Here is a 15,950-nt window from a genome sequence, read left to right as displayed (position 1 = left end):
AGAATCTGTCATTTTGTTGGCTTAGCAACAGGAAATAGGGTGTACTTTAATCTTAAATTCTGAACATTATTATGTGTCTTCTCAAAGCAGTTTCTGAGCCAGGGAAGCTGAAAAGAGAATGCCATGTTTCACATTATTGTTGACACAGGAATATTACAAATTCAAAAGTTTTTGAGAGACAGGTGTTACTGCCAAAAGAAGCAGCATGTATCAGTATTTAAGGATCTGATATAATGACCAACTTTTCCACACCTTCCTATTACTTTCTGCAGTTGAGTGCTAGAGATAAATCTGTAATCCAAGATTTTAGTTCAGTTCTTACTTTTCCTGTCATAGTTATCCATCTGCAGTCTTAAAAAAATGTTGGAAGTTGGGGAAAGCAAATGAACATCATTGAAAATATTTACTGTGAGCAGAAGGTAACTTTTTAAATCAGGAATTCATCCTTACTGGGGGAAAGAGGAGGACCAGACAAGGAGATATCAGCAAGTTTAGAATTATTGTAATGATGTCTTAATCATCTTGAACTATAGTATTCAAAGCAAGTAGATCTTGACTGATATTGGACTTTGAAAAAAATATATTTATGTTATACTTCATGTTTGGCAAAATACTAAGGAAATCTTTGTTTTTTTCTTAATATTTTTTTCACAGACAAGAGAATGAGAAGTGAGAGCATGTTGTATGCAACCCTCTGCAACTTGCTTTTCTCAATTAACGATATACCCTGGAAAGCCCCAGATCATGAGGAATACACTCAATTTTGCACGATATATGCCAGATTATGAGGCTGCTCCCTCTTCCCTAGTTCAACCATCCCTCTACACTGGTCATTCTGATTGCTTCCATGTTTTTGCTACTAAAAATAATGCTGCTATGGACAGACTATATTTTTGCAATTTTGAACCAAAGCTTTTATTTCTAGGGGACAGATAACCAAAAGTGGGACTGTGGGGACAAAGCATACGTGTATACTAATTGTGATAGTCATTGCCAGATTCCTTTCCAAGAAAGTTCTAGGCACTAACACTTTTTTTTTTCAAGCTGCATAAAGAATATCTTTTTCTAATAATATAGTATTTCATGGAATATAAGCACATGAAATTTGGAAAGCCTCCTAAAAAACAAGAAATCAATATTTGTTCTCCTGTGGAGCTTTTGTAATCCTTTGTACAAAAGAAACAGTGAAAAGAAACAGTGTTTTCCACAAAATTTATCTTCCCCTTGTTAAAATGACTTATGTTTCTTTTCCCCTTCCCATTCACGGTCTCCCTCTTCCCCATCACTCCACTGCAAGAGATGCATGCACCTGTGTTTATGAATACACTTTTCTAACTTATAAGAGCCTGTGTCACATAACACACTTGTCACATAATTCCACTGCAGAGGAGAGCAAAGGAAGATAGCTGGCTAGCCAAATGTCCCCACAAAAGTTTTAAAAATGTTGTTTTTCTTTGTTTCTTGACTATGAGAGAGAACCTAAATCCCTTAAAGAAAGGCCCTCTCCCATTATTTTTCTAAGTAAATCTTTCCTTCCAGTACCTGAAAAGCAGGCTGATGTATTTATTTATTAGTTAAGACTCTGAACCAGTCTGCTAGGATCTGAATCCTAGTTCCGCCACTTACCAGTTGTGTGACCGAGGGGCAAGTTATTTAACTTTTTTGAGGCCCCATTTTCTAATCAGTAATATGGATATAACAATAGTTCTTATTTTGTAAGGTTGTTGTAACAAATCTGTATGTGTGTGTTCTTATATGAATATATATATAAAGTCCTTAGAACAGTGCCTGAAAGACCAACGTGTTAGCTATTAACTCAAGCCACACTCCCCACTGGCCACTTGGAAGGTATCCCCAAAAGGAAACAGGATGTGGAAAGTCCAAACTTCATCTGCCTTCTAACTCCACCTGGAATGGAATGTATGCCTCACTCAGAAAACAGCTCTCCCCTCTTCCTCCTCTCGGGTCAGCAGGGCATGGTCACTCACAGGTGCAGAGGGGAAGGGCCTGGGCCTCTCCTGTAGAAGCTCATGGTCTGTGAGCTGGGAGAGAAGAATATTTTCTACCCTCTCCTGAAAAAAAAAGGTCTACAAATCTAGTCTTATGGCCATGACTATTTATGTCATGAAGGTAAATTTCTAATTGTTTTCTGAATAGAAACATGTATAAATAAGAAGCAATTTAATATAAAAGAGGCCCTACTGAACACAGATAGACTATCTTTTGACTTGTCATAGCTCTAAGTCAAATACAGCCACAACTCTGAGGATGGCAGAGCTGAGGGTCACCATCTTGGTGAAGGCAACTGCTCAGAGCCCCACTCTAGGGAGACTTTTGTTTTGTTTATAGTTCAGCAGAGATTCAAGGAGGCTGCTGGAGAAGGCGGCACCATGGCTAGTAAGGGTAAGAAATCAGGCTTATACAGATAACAGGTAGTCACCCAACCCTCTCCCTCCTTGAGCTGTGGTTCTTTCCCTGAGCAGGTGTGAGAGAACCAGGCCCATATCCCTGGGCCCTCCCACTCCCAGTACACGTCCTGTGTCCTCCTGAAAGCACCTGTGCCTCTTGGCCTGCACGTTTCTCTCCACTGATGTGCAGTACCAGAAGAGGAGCCAGGCACGACACGCAGTCAGTGGCTGAGCTGGAGGGGAAACACCCCTTTTTCCTACGCCTTCGGTGAAATACTCCTGAGCCATATTGTACAACATACTCCCAGCAGTAACTCACTCAATCGCACACTCTTACAAACTACTTTCTCTTCCCCCCATCACTTTCCTCCCTCTCCTATCTGTCCTTCCTGGGACCACTTCCCAAATAAAGTATTTATACTCAAACCCTTGTTTTAGGATCTGCTTCCAGGAGATTCCAACCTAAGTCACTTGCTGTTTAAATGGGGACATTTCAGCATAGTTTTAGGACTCCTTTCCCTCTTGCTGCAGTATTTATTTCAGTCAGGTTTCCCTTTCACAAGATCTTTCCCTTTCATTCCTTGGGGATGATCCAGGCCCTAAAGCCTTAGTCTTATGAATACTGCTCATATCCTGGAAGCAGCAGTCTGTCCCATCAGGAATGGAAGAACCCTTCCCACCATCTAACACTGGGGGGTCATCTTCTCTGTCTGGTGCCTCTCCTACAGTGGAGCTGCTCCTGGTCGCAGCTCAGCCATCTCTCCTGACCCACTCAAATCCATGGCTAAAGCCACTGCACGGCTTATCCCTGCACACCAGGCACAGCTGTCTCCTGTGGCTGTGCAGGCTTTCTGCCTTCAAGTTCTTCTTCAGTAGAGCTGTAAGGTATTTCTTCTGCCCCACAAAGCCAACTGAAACAGATGCTCCTTTTATTGCAAACGTGAGCAGCTTAGAGGTAGGCACTCTGCTTGCTATGGCTCACCTGATTCAGCTGAAATATTATAGCACCAAGAAAGACCATTTCACTCCTTCCCAAGGTTAGGTAAAAACACAGCACTCAAAGCTGTTTTTATTTCACCAGGAATTTCTCCTAATTTTTGAACAGCATTTATGCATACTACCTTAGAAGGTAGTGTAACAAGGTGATTAATAGCATGGATGCTGAAGCCAGATAGTCTGGGTTTGAATTTTGGCTCTGCCTAATCCTAGCTGTGTAGTATTGGGCACTTAACTAACTTTTCTGAGCCTCACTATAAAGTGGGGCCAACAACTGGGTCTCCTTCCAGAGTTGTTGAGAAGATTAAATGAGTTGATGCATATAAAGTGTTAACGCAGCACCTGGCACAGAGCAAGAGTGCAGTGATCACTACCCACCACTACTATTAGTAATAGGAGTGGGAGTAACAACCTGCATAACCATTCTCCACGTGACTCTTGTAGGGAGGATTATAACACTGGAAGTGACACTCTCCAACCAGCCTTTAGCCCTGGGATGAAATGTTCTGGTCCTCCACAGTTCTCCAGCCGTGATAGACTGTAATCATTTCATTTCTACTGCTAGTAGAATATATTTCACAGCACAATAATTCAAAAAAACTTGAAAACCCCATTCCAAAATTTATACTATCATTCGCAAATGCCATCGCCATCTCCCTAGAGTACAAACGTTTTGATGTGTTTTTATGTATATTCTGTAATTACTGCTCATATCAAAAAAATTGAGCAACCAGAAGAACATGCCTAGAGACAAAAAGAGTTTATCCCAAAATAAAAAATGACAATAGGCTGGACATGGCGACTCATGCCTGTAATCTAGCACTCTGGGAGGCTGAGGCAGGAGGATTTGCTGGAGGTCAGGAGTTCGAGACCAGCCTCAGCAAGAGTAAGACCCCCATCTCTACCAAAAATAGAAAAAATTAGCCAGTCCTCATGGCGTGCATCTGCAGTCCCAGCTACTCAGGAGGCTGAGGCAGGAGAATCACTTGAGCCCAGGAGTTTGAGGCTGCAGTGAACTATGATGACGCCACTGCACTCTACCCAGGGTGACAGAATGAGGCCCTGTTTCAAGAAAAAAAAAAAGACAATATATAATAGAGGGGAAGAATTATTATAGTAAAATTTGTGAGGATTCAAATGGGGCCTAAACTTTGTCTTTTTACTATATCAATTTTTGTTCAGTTTATTAAGTAAATTAATAGTGGAAACAAGCTTGAGGGATGAATAGACTTAATCCTTTTAAGAGAATACGTGATTCTAAAGAGCAGCCACTGGATGCATGCAAACAATGGATGTCATATACCAAAACTGAGCCAGGAGTTTTACATTTTAAAAAGGGACACTCACTACTTGATGACTTTTCTTGGCATCCAAGTTACTGCTTGTGGTTGAAAGTTGTGCAATCACTTTTTAAAAATATCTTTTTATAATTCAGAATCATTGCCAATTTGATAGATCCTATTCCCTTCATTAGTATTTTCCAAGTCAATAGCCACCCCCGATATAGGCCCTCAGCTAATTCTCCCTGTCTGAACTGACCTTGATTTCCTCAACTCCACTTACTCCTTCCCCAGGTTCATCTTGTACAGCCTTGCCAGCCTCATCTTCCTACAACTGCATACCTGTGGTAACTGCTCTGCTCACATGTCCTTCCTTCTTCTGCTTAAACACACACCCACACACATATGCACACGTGATAATTCGAGGAGGAAATCTCAGTTTTTGAGCATGGTACCATAATTTCAGGTATCACATCCCATGATGTACCTTTCTGAACTCATTTTCTACCACTTCCCTATGAGAATTTTAGACTTCAGCCGGACTAGACAACTACCCACTGGGCTTTTCTGCTCCTGCTCCTTCATTTATAACATCTCCTACCCCTACAATGTCCACCATATCCCCACGAACATCTGCCCATCCTTCAACACCAGCTCACATACCACCTCCTCCACCAAGGCTTGGGTTACTAATTTCAGAGGAAGTAGTACTTTCTTTCTTCTGTAGCTCATGCCTGTCCCATGTAAGTAGCACTTATCACACACTAGCCTGTGCCTCAGAAAGAACATTGCTTGGTAAGAAGCACCTTGACGGCAAGAACTGTGGCATTCATAGAGGGGTCCACTGTGGCTTCTCAAACAGAACAGTTGCTCGACAACTATTTACTAAATTCAACCAGTGAGACTATACTGTGCATTAGGAAAGTCCCTGGAGACCAATGGCTCTGGGCATGGAGACTGCCCAAAAAAGAGAAACTCAGATTTCCACTAAAAAATAAAACATCATTCATATAATAAGAAATTATTCAGGAATTAGAATGTAGTAAGGATTAACTAATCACGATTTTGCTGAAATATATTTACCTTTTAATTGATCAAATATCAATGGAAAATTGGAAAAGGCAAGATATAAATTTCTCAGAATGTTACCTTATTGAATCTTACATAGTGAACAGTTAAAGCTTTTGAGGAGATGACATTTTTTGGTATAAAGGAAAAGACTTCTCCTCTAATTATTATATGTAGCATTTTAAGGGGTCATCGACTATCTCTTGCCCTAATTTTAAATATGACTTAAAAGGAGACTCCATAACAATATGTAAGCAATCAGTGGAGCAAATAGAGAAAAAAAAGTCTCCCATTTTACTTAAGTACCATTGACACTGCCGTACTAAGAATGCGTCTATTAGGAATGGCATAGAAAGAACAAACCAACCTATAGATTAAAAACTCATCAATTATTTCATGACCAAATGTCAAACAGAAAAACTGCCTAAATGGTTTAGAAGTCTATCACATCGTACCACATTTGGCCTACATCGAATGGCATATACATCATTTATCATTAAAGGCCTTTTTATATAGGTCAAGGTTGCTGGGTGTTTCGTATCTTACAGTTTAAAGAATGCTCTAAATTCTAGGTTTTTTAACTTTTTAATCTATGGGGAAAGAAAACTAAAACTTCCTATAAACTCAGATTAATGCCTGCTAATGCACAGAAGAAAGAAAAACTAAAACCTTCCCCCTACTATAAAAACAAAATAGTGTGGCCTCTGTTTCTTTTCTGATAAGAGTCTTAAATACCAAACAGTTAACTGCATAATAACATTTACTGGCAGCCAGGCAGCCTGCTTAGCAGATATATAAAGCAGGTAAAAGGAGAAAAAGTTAATTTCTTGGCTGAATGATTCCATCGGTAGCTATAGGGCAAACCTGAAAGTCTTTTAGTAAAGTAGCAGTTGATTCTTCTATCAATCTGTAGCACACATACTCTTCCAAGGAAAGCATTAAATATGAAAATCATATCCCGTTATCATCTGTTTCCAGCTTTCAGCCCAGTAAGCTTTTCTTAATGAATGCTGCAGCCTAAGGAACAAGCACGCTGTTGGCTTTTCTGAATAATGGAGTGATGCTACCATTTTTGCTTATTACAATATCGACTGGCTGAGGGGGTTTCACACATAGTCACAAGTGACTACTCTTGCCAGCATGCTCCAAGTTATTACAAGATGTTTTTAGACATTTCATCTAAAAGAGCTTTACTGCTTTTAGTGAAGAAAACATCTATGGTCTTGAACAGAATCATTTATATGGAGATAGGCAGGAGGATTAGAAGCCTGCATTACAGCAGATACATAGCAGAATTTATTTAAGTATTCCTTGCCGATCTTTTTGTCTATTGCTTAGATATGCAATCTTTTCTTTCCACTTTCTCTTTGAAAAGGTTAAAATGTACAAAATCACATATACAAAGGAAAGAATCAAAATGCCACATTTGGTTACTTTTCATTTAAAACATTTCTCAAACTAAGAAAAAAGCATCTACAAAGCATGTTTTACAGAAACACAATTTTACCTACTAACACCACTAAGGTTTTCTTTGGAGTTCATCTCTTAACCCCAAAGTGATGCCTTTCAGCAAATTTAATTAAATTAGATACTAAAGCAATATTCTATCAGCAAAAATCTTTAAATAATCATTTAAGGTTTAATCAAAAAGACCTTTGTAATAAGATAATCTTATTTAAAACAATATCTTAAAATATGAACACTCCAGAAATCTAATAGAAAGTTTATCATTTTAACTTATTACCTTTTCTCTGTCTTCATCTTTCAGTTCACTTTTTATTCCCAGGCTATCTTTTGAAGGTAAGTACATCTTCTTAGTTTGAGTCTCATATTCAATCTAAATATAAACAAAGTTTGATTTTGTGATGAATATTATTACAACTAGCTCCTGTCTATATCTTGCAGTCTTTACAACATAAAATTAACAGTGAAGTAGAAAGGAAAAGCCGATGTTGTCAAGAAATTCGATTTATATAGAAAATAGACAAGTTTACAAATAACACATATCCAAAGTTGAATTCTATAAAATCCTATAAATTTTTAAATAAAATAAGGCTTGATGGACTTTTACTTAGTCTTTCATCAATTTAGAGAATAAAACCTTAAGAGATATATACATAATAACGGCTTGACATTTCATTACACTATCATGAAAATCCAGTTACTTTATTATGAAAATAACACATTAGACAGTGTTTCCCTTGAAAAGTTTTGTCCCAAAGGGAAAAAAAAAATCAACCCTACTGATTTCCTATCTATCTTATATCTACATAATATCATGGTCCTGATAGTCATGGCAATTGAGTATATTATTTGCTAGATCATCACCTTAAAACAAATTCCATTTTCTATGAATAAAAATACACTATAGACATCAATGATGAGTACCATACGAATCAAGTTTGCTGTGGCACTAATAAGTATATAAAGATGTTTGCATCGTTACCACACTATAATTGGTGAAAGTGATTCAATCATAAAATGGCTTTTTCTTAAAAGGTATAAAAAAGCACTTTGATTAAGTACATTAGTAATTAAAGCCTTAAAAAAGTCACTGATTGTGGTCCATCAAAGATAAGTATCAGAACATTTTCTAAATTAGGCAGTTATGAATTGCAATTAGAAACACACCTATTAGATAATGAAATCAGAAAGCTGTTTCTTTAGTTCTCAGTCTGAACATAAAATAGGCCTGAGCTTTGTTTTGACACACAAAAACTAAACAGGCAATAATAACCAAAACTGATTTGTTTCTCTCAAAATATTTTAAAAGGTCTTATTTGCTGTCCTATTTTTAATAACAGGTAAAGATTTTTTTTCTCTAGCAGAATGCTATTAACATGATAGATGGCAGTAATGATCTAAATGGATACCTAATTAAGTAAAAATTTTACTGATAAAAATGATAAAATAATAAACTAAGAAAAGATAAAGAAATAAGACAATCATGAAGATAAAATTTACATTTCTCTATTCTATATCTACTCCTTTGAACTTAAAGATGTTAAATTTTTAACCCCAAGAGCTTTAAACAGGAATACTTGATAGATTCTCGGGGAAAGTATCTTTAAAAATGGATGGGGGATAGTTTACAATATAAACATATAATTACAGGTTAGTTAAAAATTCTTTTTTCCTGTGACTACAAATGTTTTCTTATGCTCTTTGAGATCAGTGGGCATTGTACTTTATTTCCTCATTATGGGATCATTTCAGAGCCACGCCTTCCAAAGGTAGAGCACTTTCTTATGGAAACATGAGAGTTTTATTCGATTCATTTTGCTGAAGGAAAAAGGAAGTGATAACTACATAAAGGTTTCCTAAAGAACAGTAAGAAAAGTATCTTCAAGAGCTCAATTTAGATTGTTCTCAATACACTTGAAAAATTTAATGAACTGTACTCTTTTTATAAATTAATGATGCAAATAGAAACTGAACAATGTACTTTGAAATCAGGGAGATACTATGATAAATTGATTATTGATACAAACTGTAACTTTGCATTCCCTAGGACAATGCATTTCCTTCTATCTAAAAATGTTTTGTTTTCTTCTTTTGCCTTTTATTTTTACATAAAACACTTGGTTATTATCCATCAAATCCACCTCCTGAACACTGTGGAACAGGAGTTTTCCACAGTGCTCCGTGGGGTCTACTCGTGCCACAGTAACCTCTCCTGCTCTGAAACCCCTCTAAGGATAATCCCCTTATCCTCCCCCTTTCGCCCCTGGGAAACCTGCTTTTAGAAACCAAAGAACATGAAATTAATCCGTCAGGGAACTTGTTCTGTCTGTTACTATATTGCTTCATGGCACTGGCTTGATGCTGCCCACCTAAATTTAGGAGGACCTTCCCATTCACTTCCTCACTAAGCACAAGCAATTTATTTCAGCTAAGGTACTGGAATCTGTTAACAATGATCTGGGGTCATGGGAAGAGGAGACGGAGGTTCTGGCAGATGTTTCAGGTCTCTGGGATGTCTCTCCATGCTCACAACACATCCCATTTTCCATTATGCTTCCTCCTTCTGTGTTCACACATTCACCCTGTCAATTTTCCCTCCATCACATTGCCTGAAAGTGCCACCACTACCTTTTTTTCCACAGGCTTCCTTTTTTCATTCATCTTCAGGATTGCACAGTTAATTCTCAAGTTACAGAATAAATGAATAATTGAACTGAATAGACACTGAAGATCGGCTGGCCCTGCCTCCTCAAACTAGAGTTGAGGAAATGGGTACAGAGAGTTACATACATTGGCTGATTTGATTCTCGGGTAAATATGAGAGATGGCCCCAGATTCACAGTCTTTTTTGTTTTCTCTTCCCCATTTTTTCCCAATATATGTGCTTCCTCTCAGATGGTGAACTTTTACCAAAAGATATGAGGAACATTTATTCATTCAACTAATACATATTAATAAGCAAGACACTCTGGTTGATAAAAAATGGAATTTGCTACAGACTTTGTCCTCCAGCGGCATGAAGGCTGTGCCCTGCCCACAGTGTCTGTCACAATGTCTAGTAGGAATAAAACAAGAGCTCAAAAGATTTGTTCTCAAATTTTATCCCCTTGGGCACATATAACCTAATGACTGCATTTTCAAAGAGAATCACATCTTTAAATAATGACATTGTATCTTCAGAATGCCTCTGCTATTAAACGCAAATGCCTCCTGGGAGAGTATAACATAGGGTATAATCAATACCACATTAGTTCTCACATACATGTTCATGGTCCATAAGAGAAAGAGACAAAAAATATGGAAGAATGAATTTTCAGTCAAACGGGAAGTTTCAATGCTAACTGAGTGCTTGCACTCAAGGAGGGGTGGTCTCAATGCTTACTGAGTGCTTGTTATGTGCCACATTCTGGGTCAGATACTGAGAGCACTGAAGTAAGGAGCTCACAGTGAAGTGGGAAAACAGACGCGAAAACAATTACAATACCATGAAGGAAGTGCTTACTGAGATAATTATGACACAGACCTAAGGCAGGGCAGAGGGAGAAAGGCCTTCTAATTGAAGGTAGTATGAGATAATGTGGTGCTTTCAAGGAAATGCAAATTGTTCAGCACGTTTAAAGTACTGTGGGTGCACGTGAGTGTGAGTGTGTGTGTGTGACACAGCGCATGTGGGCAGAAGATAAAGATGTAGAGAGACAGTGGGAAGATATAGGGGTGGAGGAATTAGAGAATCTGGAGGAGATGGGTGGGGAGATTTAAGGGTAGGGAGAGACAGGAACAGGGAGGGGAGCAATAGGAGGGAGAGATGGGGATAGAGGGAGAAGGTGGAGGGGGACAGATCAGGAAGAGATGGGGAGAGAATGTGCACATGGCTGTATTTGTGTGTGTGTGTGTGACAAAGAGAGAGAGAATCTGCCCTTCCCTGCATCAGGGGAGTCACAGGCTGAGGCTGGGCAGTGGTGTGAAAGAGACCAGTGTCTGGGCTTTGTCCTGAAAAGCATGGGCCTACACTCTGCACTTCAGGCCAAGGAGAGATGTAACCCAATGATGACTCTCACCCAGCACAAGGACCCTCCCTGAATGCCTTGACACACCAGCCCCACGCCTAGCTCTGCTGCCATGAGGAGGCTAAAGCAGATGCTTGCAATGCTCTACACATGTCTTTAGGACCTTTCTGGATGTTCCTAAGTTCTAGTGTCCAGGGCTCTATACTTAAGGCTTTTCAGAAGCCTGGGGAGGCTGCTCTGCCCACAGGAGCACACGGTTAAGTCCCTACCACCTGCACCCTCACCTATCAGTGCTCAATCAGTGCTGCTCAGGAGCTGCTGTATACATATCCCAAATACTTCAAACTACTTGCCAGAGACTCCTATAGAATTAGGCTCCAGTGGCTGACTGTGGCAGTTGTCTTAATAATACACCCTATGCCCTCCCCTCCCCTCCCATCTAGCCTACTGATGTTCCTACATCCCAAAAAACCACTTATAGTTGGATCCTCATCTCAGGAGTCTGCTCTGGGGAGAATCCAACTTGACACAAGGACAATGGGCACCTGAGGAAAACTGTTCTAAGTTAGGACCAACTGGGGCCCTCTCTGCAAAAGCAGCTAATGCAAGGAGTAGGGGGGCAGAATGAGGGAGAGAAGGAACCCAATCCTCACAGCACTAATACTAATATTTACATTCTTGAGCTGAGTTTATTCTGCCTCTTTATCCAACTGACAAGTAGCAATATAGATGCAACACTGTATTTTCAAAACTACATAATAAATCAAAATCCTTAAAAGCCCTAAAATTATTATAGGCCCCCAAATAAAGTATTATGAGTCATAAAATAAGCTGAGAGTGTTTTCAGCATTTAGCTCGTTTTAAAAGATTTTAATATTATATAATAAGGTGGGCCCAGCCCACCTCTACAAAGAAGGAGAGATTCACTTGGTATAATTTGGGCAAAATTCCCACTTTCCCACACTGTTTCACTTTGTTTCACTTTCTGGAATTCTACCCCATTTTGAAGTTCATTTGCATTAATTGTACTCCGCTGGAGCAGAAATACCCCTGGCATTTTGGGGTGTGTGGGCAATGCACTAGACTTGCTCTTAGACTTAATGCAAGGTCAGTCAACAAAGGAGATCTGGTACCTGAATGGGCAGCACTAAGAGGAGACAGGTGATTCTGGCATACCTAAGGCCACCATTAGACACTGGCACAAAAGGGAGAAGCAGAAAGAAATGGAAAACACCAGAGACAACCATCCCCCACGCTGAACCTCGGCTTCCCGCACACCCTGCTGAGGTAAGTGGGATCACTGGTTGGGTTTCTGACATCGCTGTCTGGGTTTGTGGGCACAGAACAAGCACTGGCTTTGGACTTACAGTGACTGCCATAGTACAGTTCTCCATGGAACTCATATCCTTTCCCACTATAGCTACAGGATCTGCTCTTTTATGTCATCAGCAGAATTTTCTTAAAAAGGCATTCTGTAGCCAAAATTCAAAAAATGAACATCTACATAATTTTTGAGTCATGTTTATAGAGAAGGGTTTTCATATTCCTAGTTTGTTATTCTTTTCTTTAACATGGTCCCCTAAGCTGATATTTTCTAGTAGCTCATCATACAAGTTTTTTTTTAACATAGCCTGTTACATACAACTAATGCTCTCAATATAAAAATATTTACAAAAGATGATTCTTCCTTTCAAACTCTTTCCTCCCATATTTGGTTATAATAAGAAATCAATAATTAAATAAAGTCTCAATATGAAAATAAGAGGGCATTTTCTATTATTTTCTTTATTCTATTGGGAAGGCAAAATTCTCTACTTTGTCCATCACTTTAGTTTTCTCCATGAAATCTTTGAAAAGTGGTTAACAATGTTGACAATGACAGCTTTTTGTGGACTTGAAGCATTTTACTTGAATACTAAGAAAAATTGGGAGTGCTGAAACTTGCTATTGCTTGAGCATATCAAACCTCAGATCTTGGTCTCTAAATATCCTTCACCATTAAAAGGAACTATAGCTTCTTGGATAAAAGGCTAATTACATGACTGAGCAGTTGCTTTGGGTCACACAGTCCAGGAGCATGAATGCAAACTCCTCAGGGACAGTTTTACCCCTCACTGCTATCCCAATGCACTGCTTGACCAAAGAGAGGAGCCCATACCACAGAAAAAGAATCTTTTAAAGAGGGAAGCAGTTTCTAGAGTGAACCCTAATGCTGCTCAAATTCAATCATTCAGCCAACAAATACCATGTGTCAGACACTGTGCCAGGCAATGGTGCGTGATTTTGCCTGTGTTACAGATATTCCATTAAGTATGGATCTTAGAAAACGCAATTTCAAATGCTCTGATCAAATTTAGCCATACGGTAATTCACAGAGAAAGATGATACTTAATCTTATGTATGAACAACTAAACATTAGTGACTATCATTGATCTGATCAATGAACTTACTGCTCATTATTTCCAATTTTAGCAAAAAAAGTTTAAAAATAAAACATAAGCCAGACATAGTAGCATGCACCTACAGTCCCAGCTACTTGAAAGGCTGAGGCAGGAGGACTGCTTGAGCCTAGGAGTTCAAGTTTAGCCTGGGCAACATAATGAGACCCCATCTCAAAAAAAAAAAAAACAAAAAAAACACCAAACTAACAAAAAATAAAATAAAATATAATACAGAACAAGATATCACCTTCAGTTTTTGAAGCTTCTCTGTATTTGTGGTAAATTGTCCAACATGAGCTTGGAAACGCTCAAATTGCTTTAAATATTCTTGGTTTCGAATATGAGCCTTCTTTTTGGATTCACATATTTCCTCTAGGTATTTCTTTAGTTTCACATATTTCAGCTTAACTCTAGAAAAATAAAAGATTTTTAAACAATGGAATTAGACTTTGACAAAGCTAAAGAGAAGGATCTTCTTTAAAAAAAAACTGTTAATGAGACAATGCAGTCTAATATATTTTACCCAAAGCACTGAAACCCAAAGGACAGAATGTATACACATTTTTAGAATGAGAAAATTAATGTAGTATCACTGAGGTATCACGCTGGTTACCTCTAGGCATAATTCCTGAGAAATGTATACAAAGCCACATAACATTCATACAGTAAAGATTTATATGGATTTATTTCTCACAATTAAATGTGACTTCAAGAACAGTGTCTACGTGGCCATGTTCAGACAAATAGCCCATCAACATTCTTATATATGACAATTTCAAAACTACTTGCTCATATGGAAATTGAATCAAACTATAAATCACAAGCCATAAAAATTAAGAAAGTTTAAAATTTAAAGTACCAAAAAAGCTCTCATTGAGATTATGCAAAAATTATTTGTTAAACAGGACAGTAACTCTACTCAAACTGTTAAACACCTTTAGAGACTCTTATCCAAAGAGCAATATCAAATAACATACTGGATAGTTAAAGTTGTACAGACTACTCTTCTCACGGTACCAACACTACTAATTCTAAGTCTTTCTTTACAAGTATTTAAATTATAAAACAGTACCTGTTACGCAGTATTTCTATTGTTGACTCAATAAATTGTTCAACATTCTTTCATCAAGCAAAAATAGGTTTAAAAAAACCCACAAAAATATTCACCCTCAAAACACAGATTTGCAAAGATGCTGGAGATGTGCAAAACTGCTCAACAACGGGCTTTAAACTTCTAACCCAACAATTTTCAAGGAAGTCTTTATCTTGTTAATAATGCTTTGTCCAGGGTTGGCTGTCTCCATTTTTCTTTCTTTCTTTCTTTTTTTTTTTTTGAGACAGAGTCTCGCTTTGTTGCCTGGGCTAGAGTGAGTGTCGTGGCATCAGCCTAGCTCACAGCAACCTCAAACTCCTGGGCTTAACCCATTTTTCTTTCTGAACAAAAAACTTAAGACTGGTTTTACTGCTGTCCATGTCTGCATTTTTGACACAGGCGATAATAATGGAGGTAGAACCTAACATACCGTCTTTTACACTCAGGCACTTAATAAAGCTGCTTGTGATGTCCTATGTCTACCTGGAATAGGTACAACAGTTACCATGCCTTCTCCATTCAAATTCTAGTCCCATTCCTGCCACCACATTAACCTTCAAAGCTGACCACACAAGTAAGTCATTCATCTATCCATACAATCATTCATATATTCAGCACTCTGAATATGAAAGCCTTTCACCTGAGGTCAACAGTGAAAACAAACAATTAAATAAATACAATGTGATGAATGCTATGAGAGAAACTAAAAAGAACTTCTACACACTAGGCAATTTGACCTAGTTGAAGGGGTTAGGGAGGCCTTCCCAGTGGAAATAATTTTTTAGCTGAGACCTGAAAGATGAATAAGAGTTAACCAAAATTGGGGAAAGCAAGAATGAAAGATGTGGGAAAAATACTCCAGACTGGGGAAACAGCATGTCAGAAAACTCAAAAGGCAATAAATAGACCAACAATATTGATAAAAATAGTAATAAGTAATAATTGACTCTTACTCTAGGTCAGATACTGCTTTAAGGATCTGTATGTATTAACTCATGGAGTTCTTATAATTATCCTTATTCCCACTTGACAGATGAAGAAACGGAGGCACAGAATTTTGAAGTAATTGCCCCAAAGTCACAGGAATAGGAGTGGTGAGGCTCAGAGTGAACTGAGGCACCTGACAACAGAGTCTACATGCTTATATCATCCTACAAAAGATTTTGTCATGCTTAGGAAACCAAAGTGTCAGT

At 38.3% G+C, this 15,950-nt stretch overlaps 1 protein-coding gene across 1 annotated transcript in view; it reads right to left on the bottom strand.

Annotated features, from left to right (window-relative positions):
- KIZ (kizuna centrosomal protein) overlaps positions 1-15,950 on the bottom strand; it is a 110,017-nt gene that overhangs the window by 86,434 nt on the left and 7,633 nt on the right. Inside the window, exons 3-4 of the mRNA XM_045528231.1 lie at positions 13,912-14,074; positions 7,497-7,589 (exon numbers count right to left, since the gene is read on the bottom strand). Coding sequence (XP_045384187.1) covers positions 7,497-7,589; positions 13,912-14,074 — 256 coding nt within the window. The remainder of the gene's footprint in view (positions 1-7,496; positions 7,590-13,911; positions 14,075-15,950) is intronic.

The sequence above is a fragment of the Lemur catta genome, chromosome 17 (assembly GCF_020740605.2).
Source record: "Lemur catta isolate mLemCat1 chromosome 17, mLemCat1.pri, whole genome shotgun sequence".
Classification (NCBI taxonomy): Eukaryota; Metazoa; Chordata; class Mammalia; order Primates; family Lemuridae; genus Lemur; species Lemur catta.
Note: the sequence above shows the minus strand (reverse complement) of the source record. Positions and strands in the feature narration are given on the sequence as shown.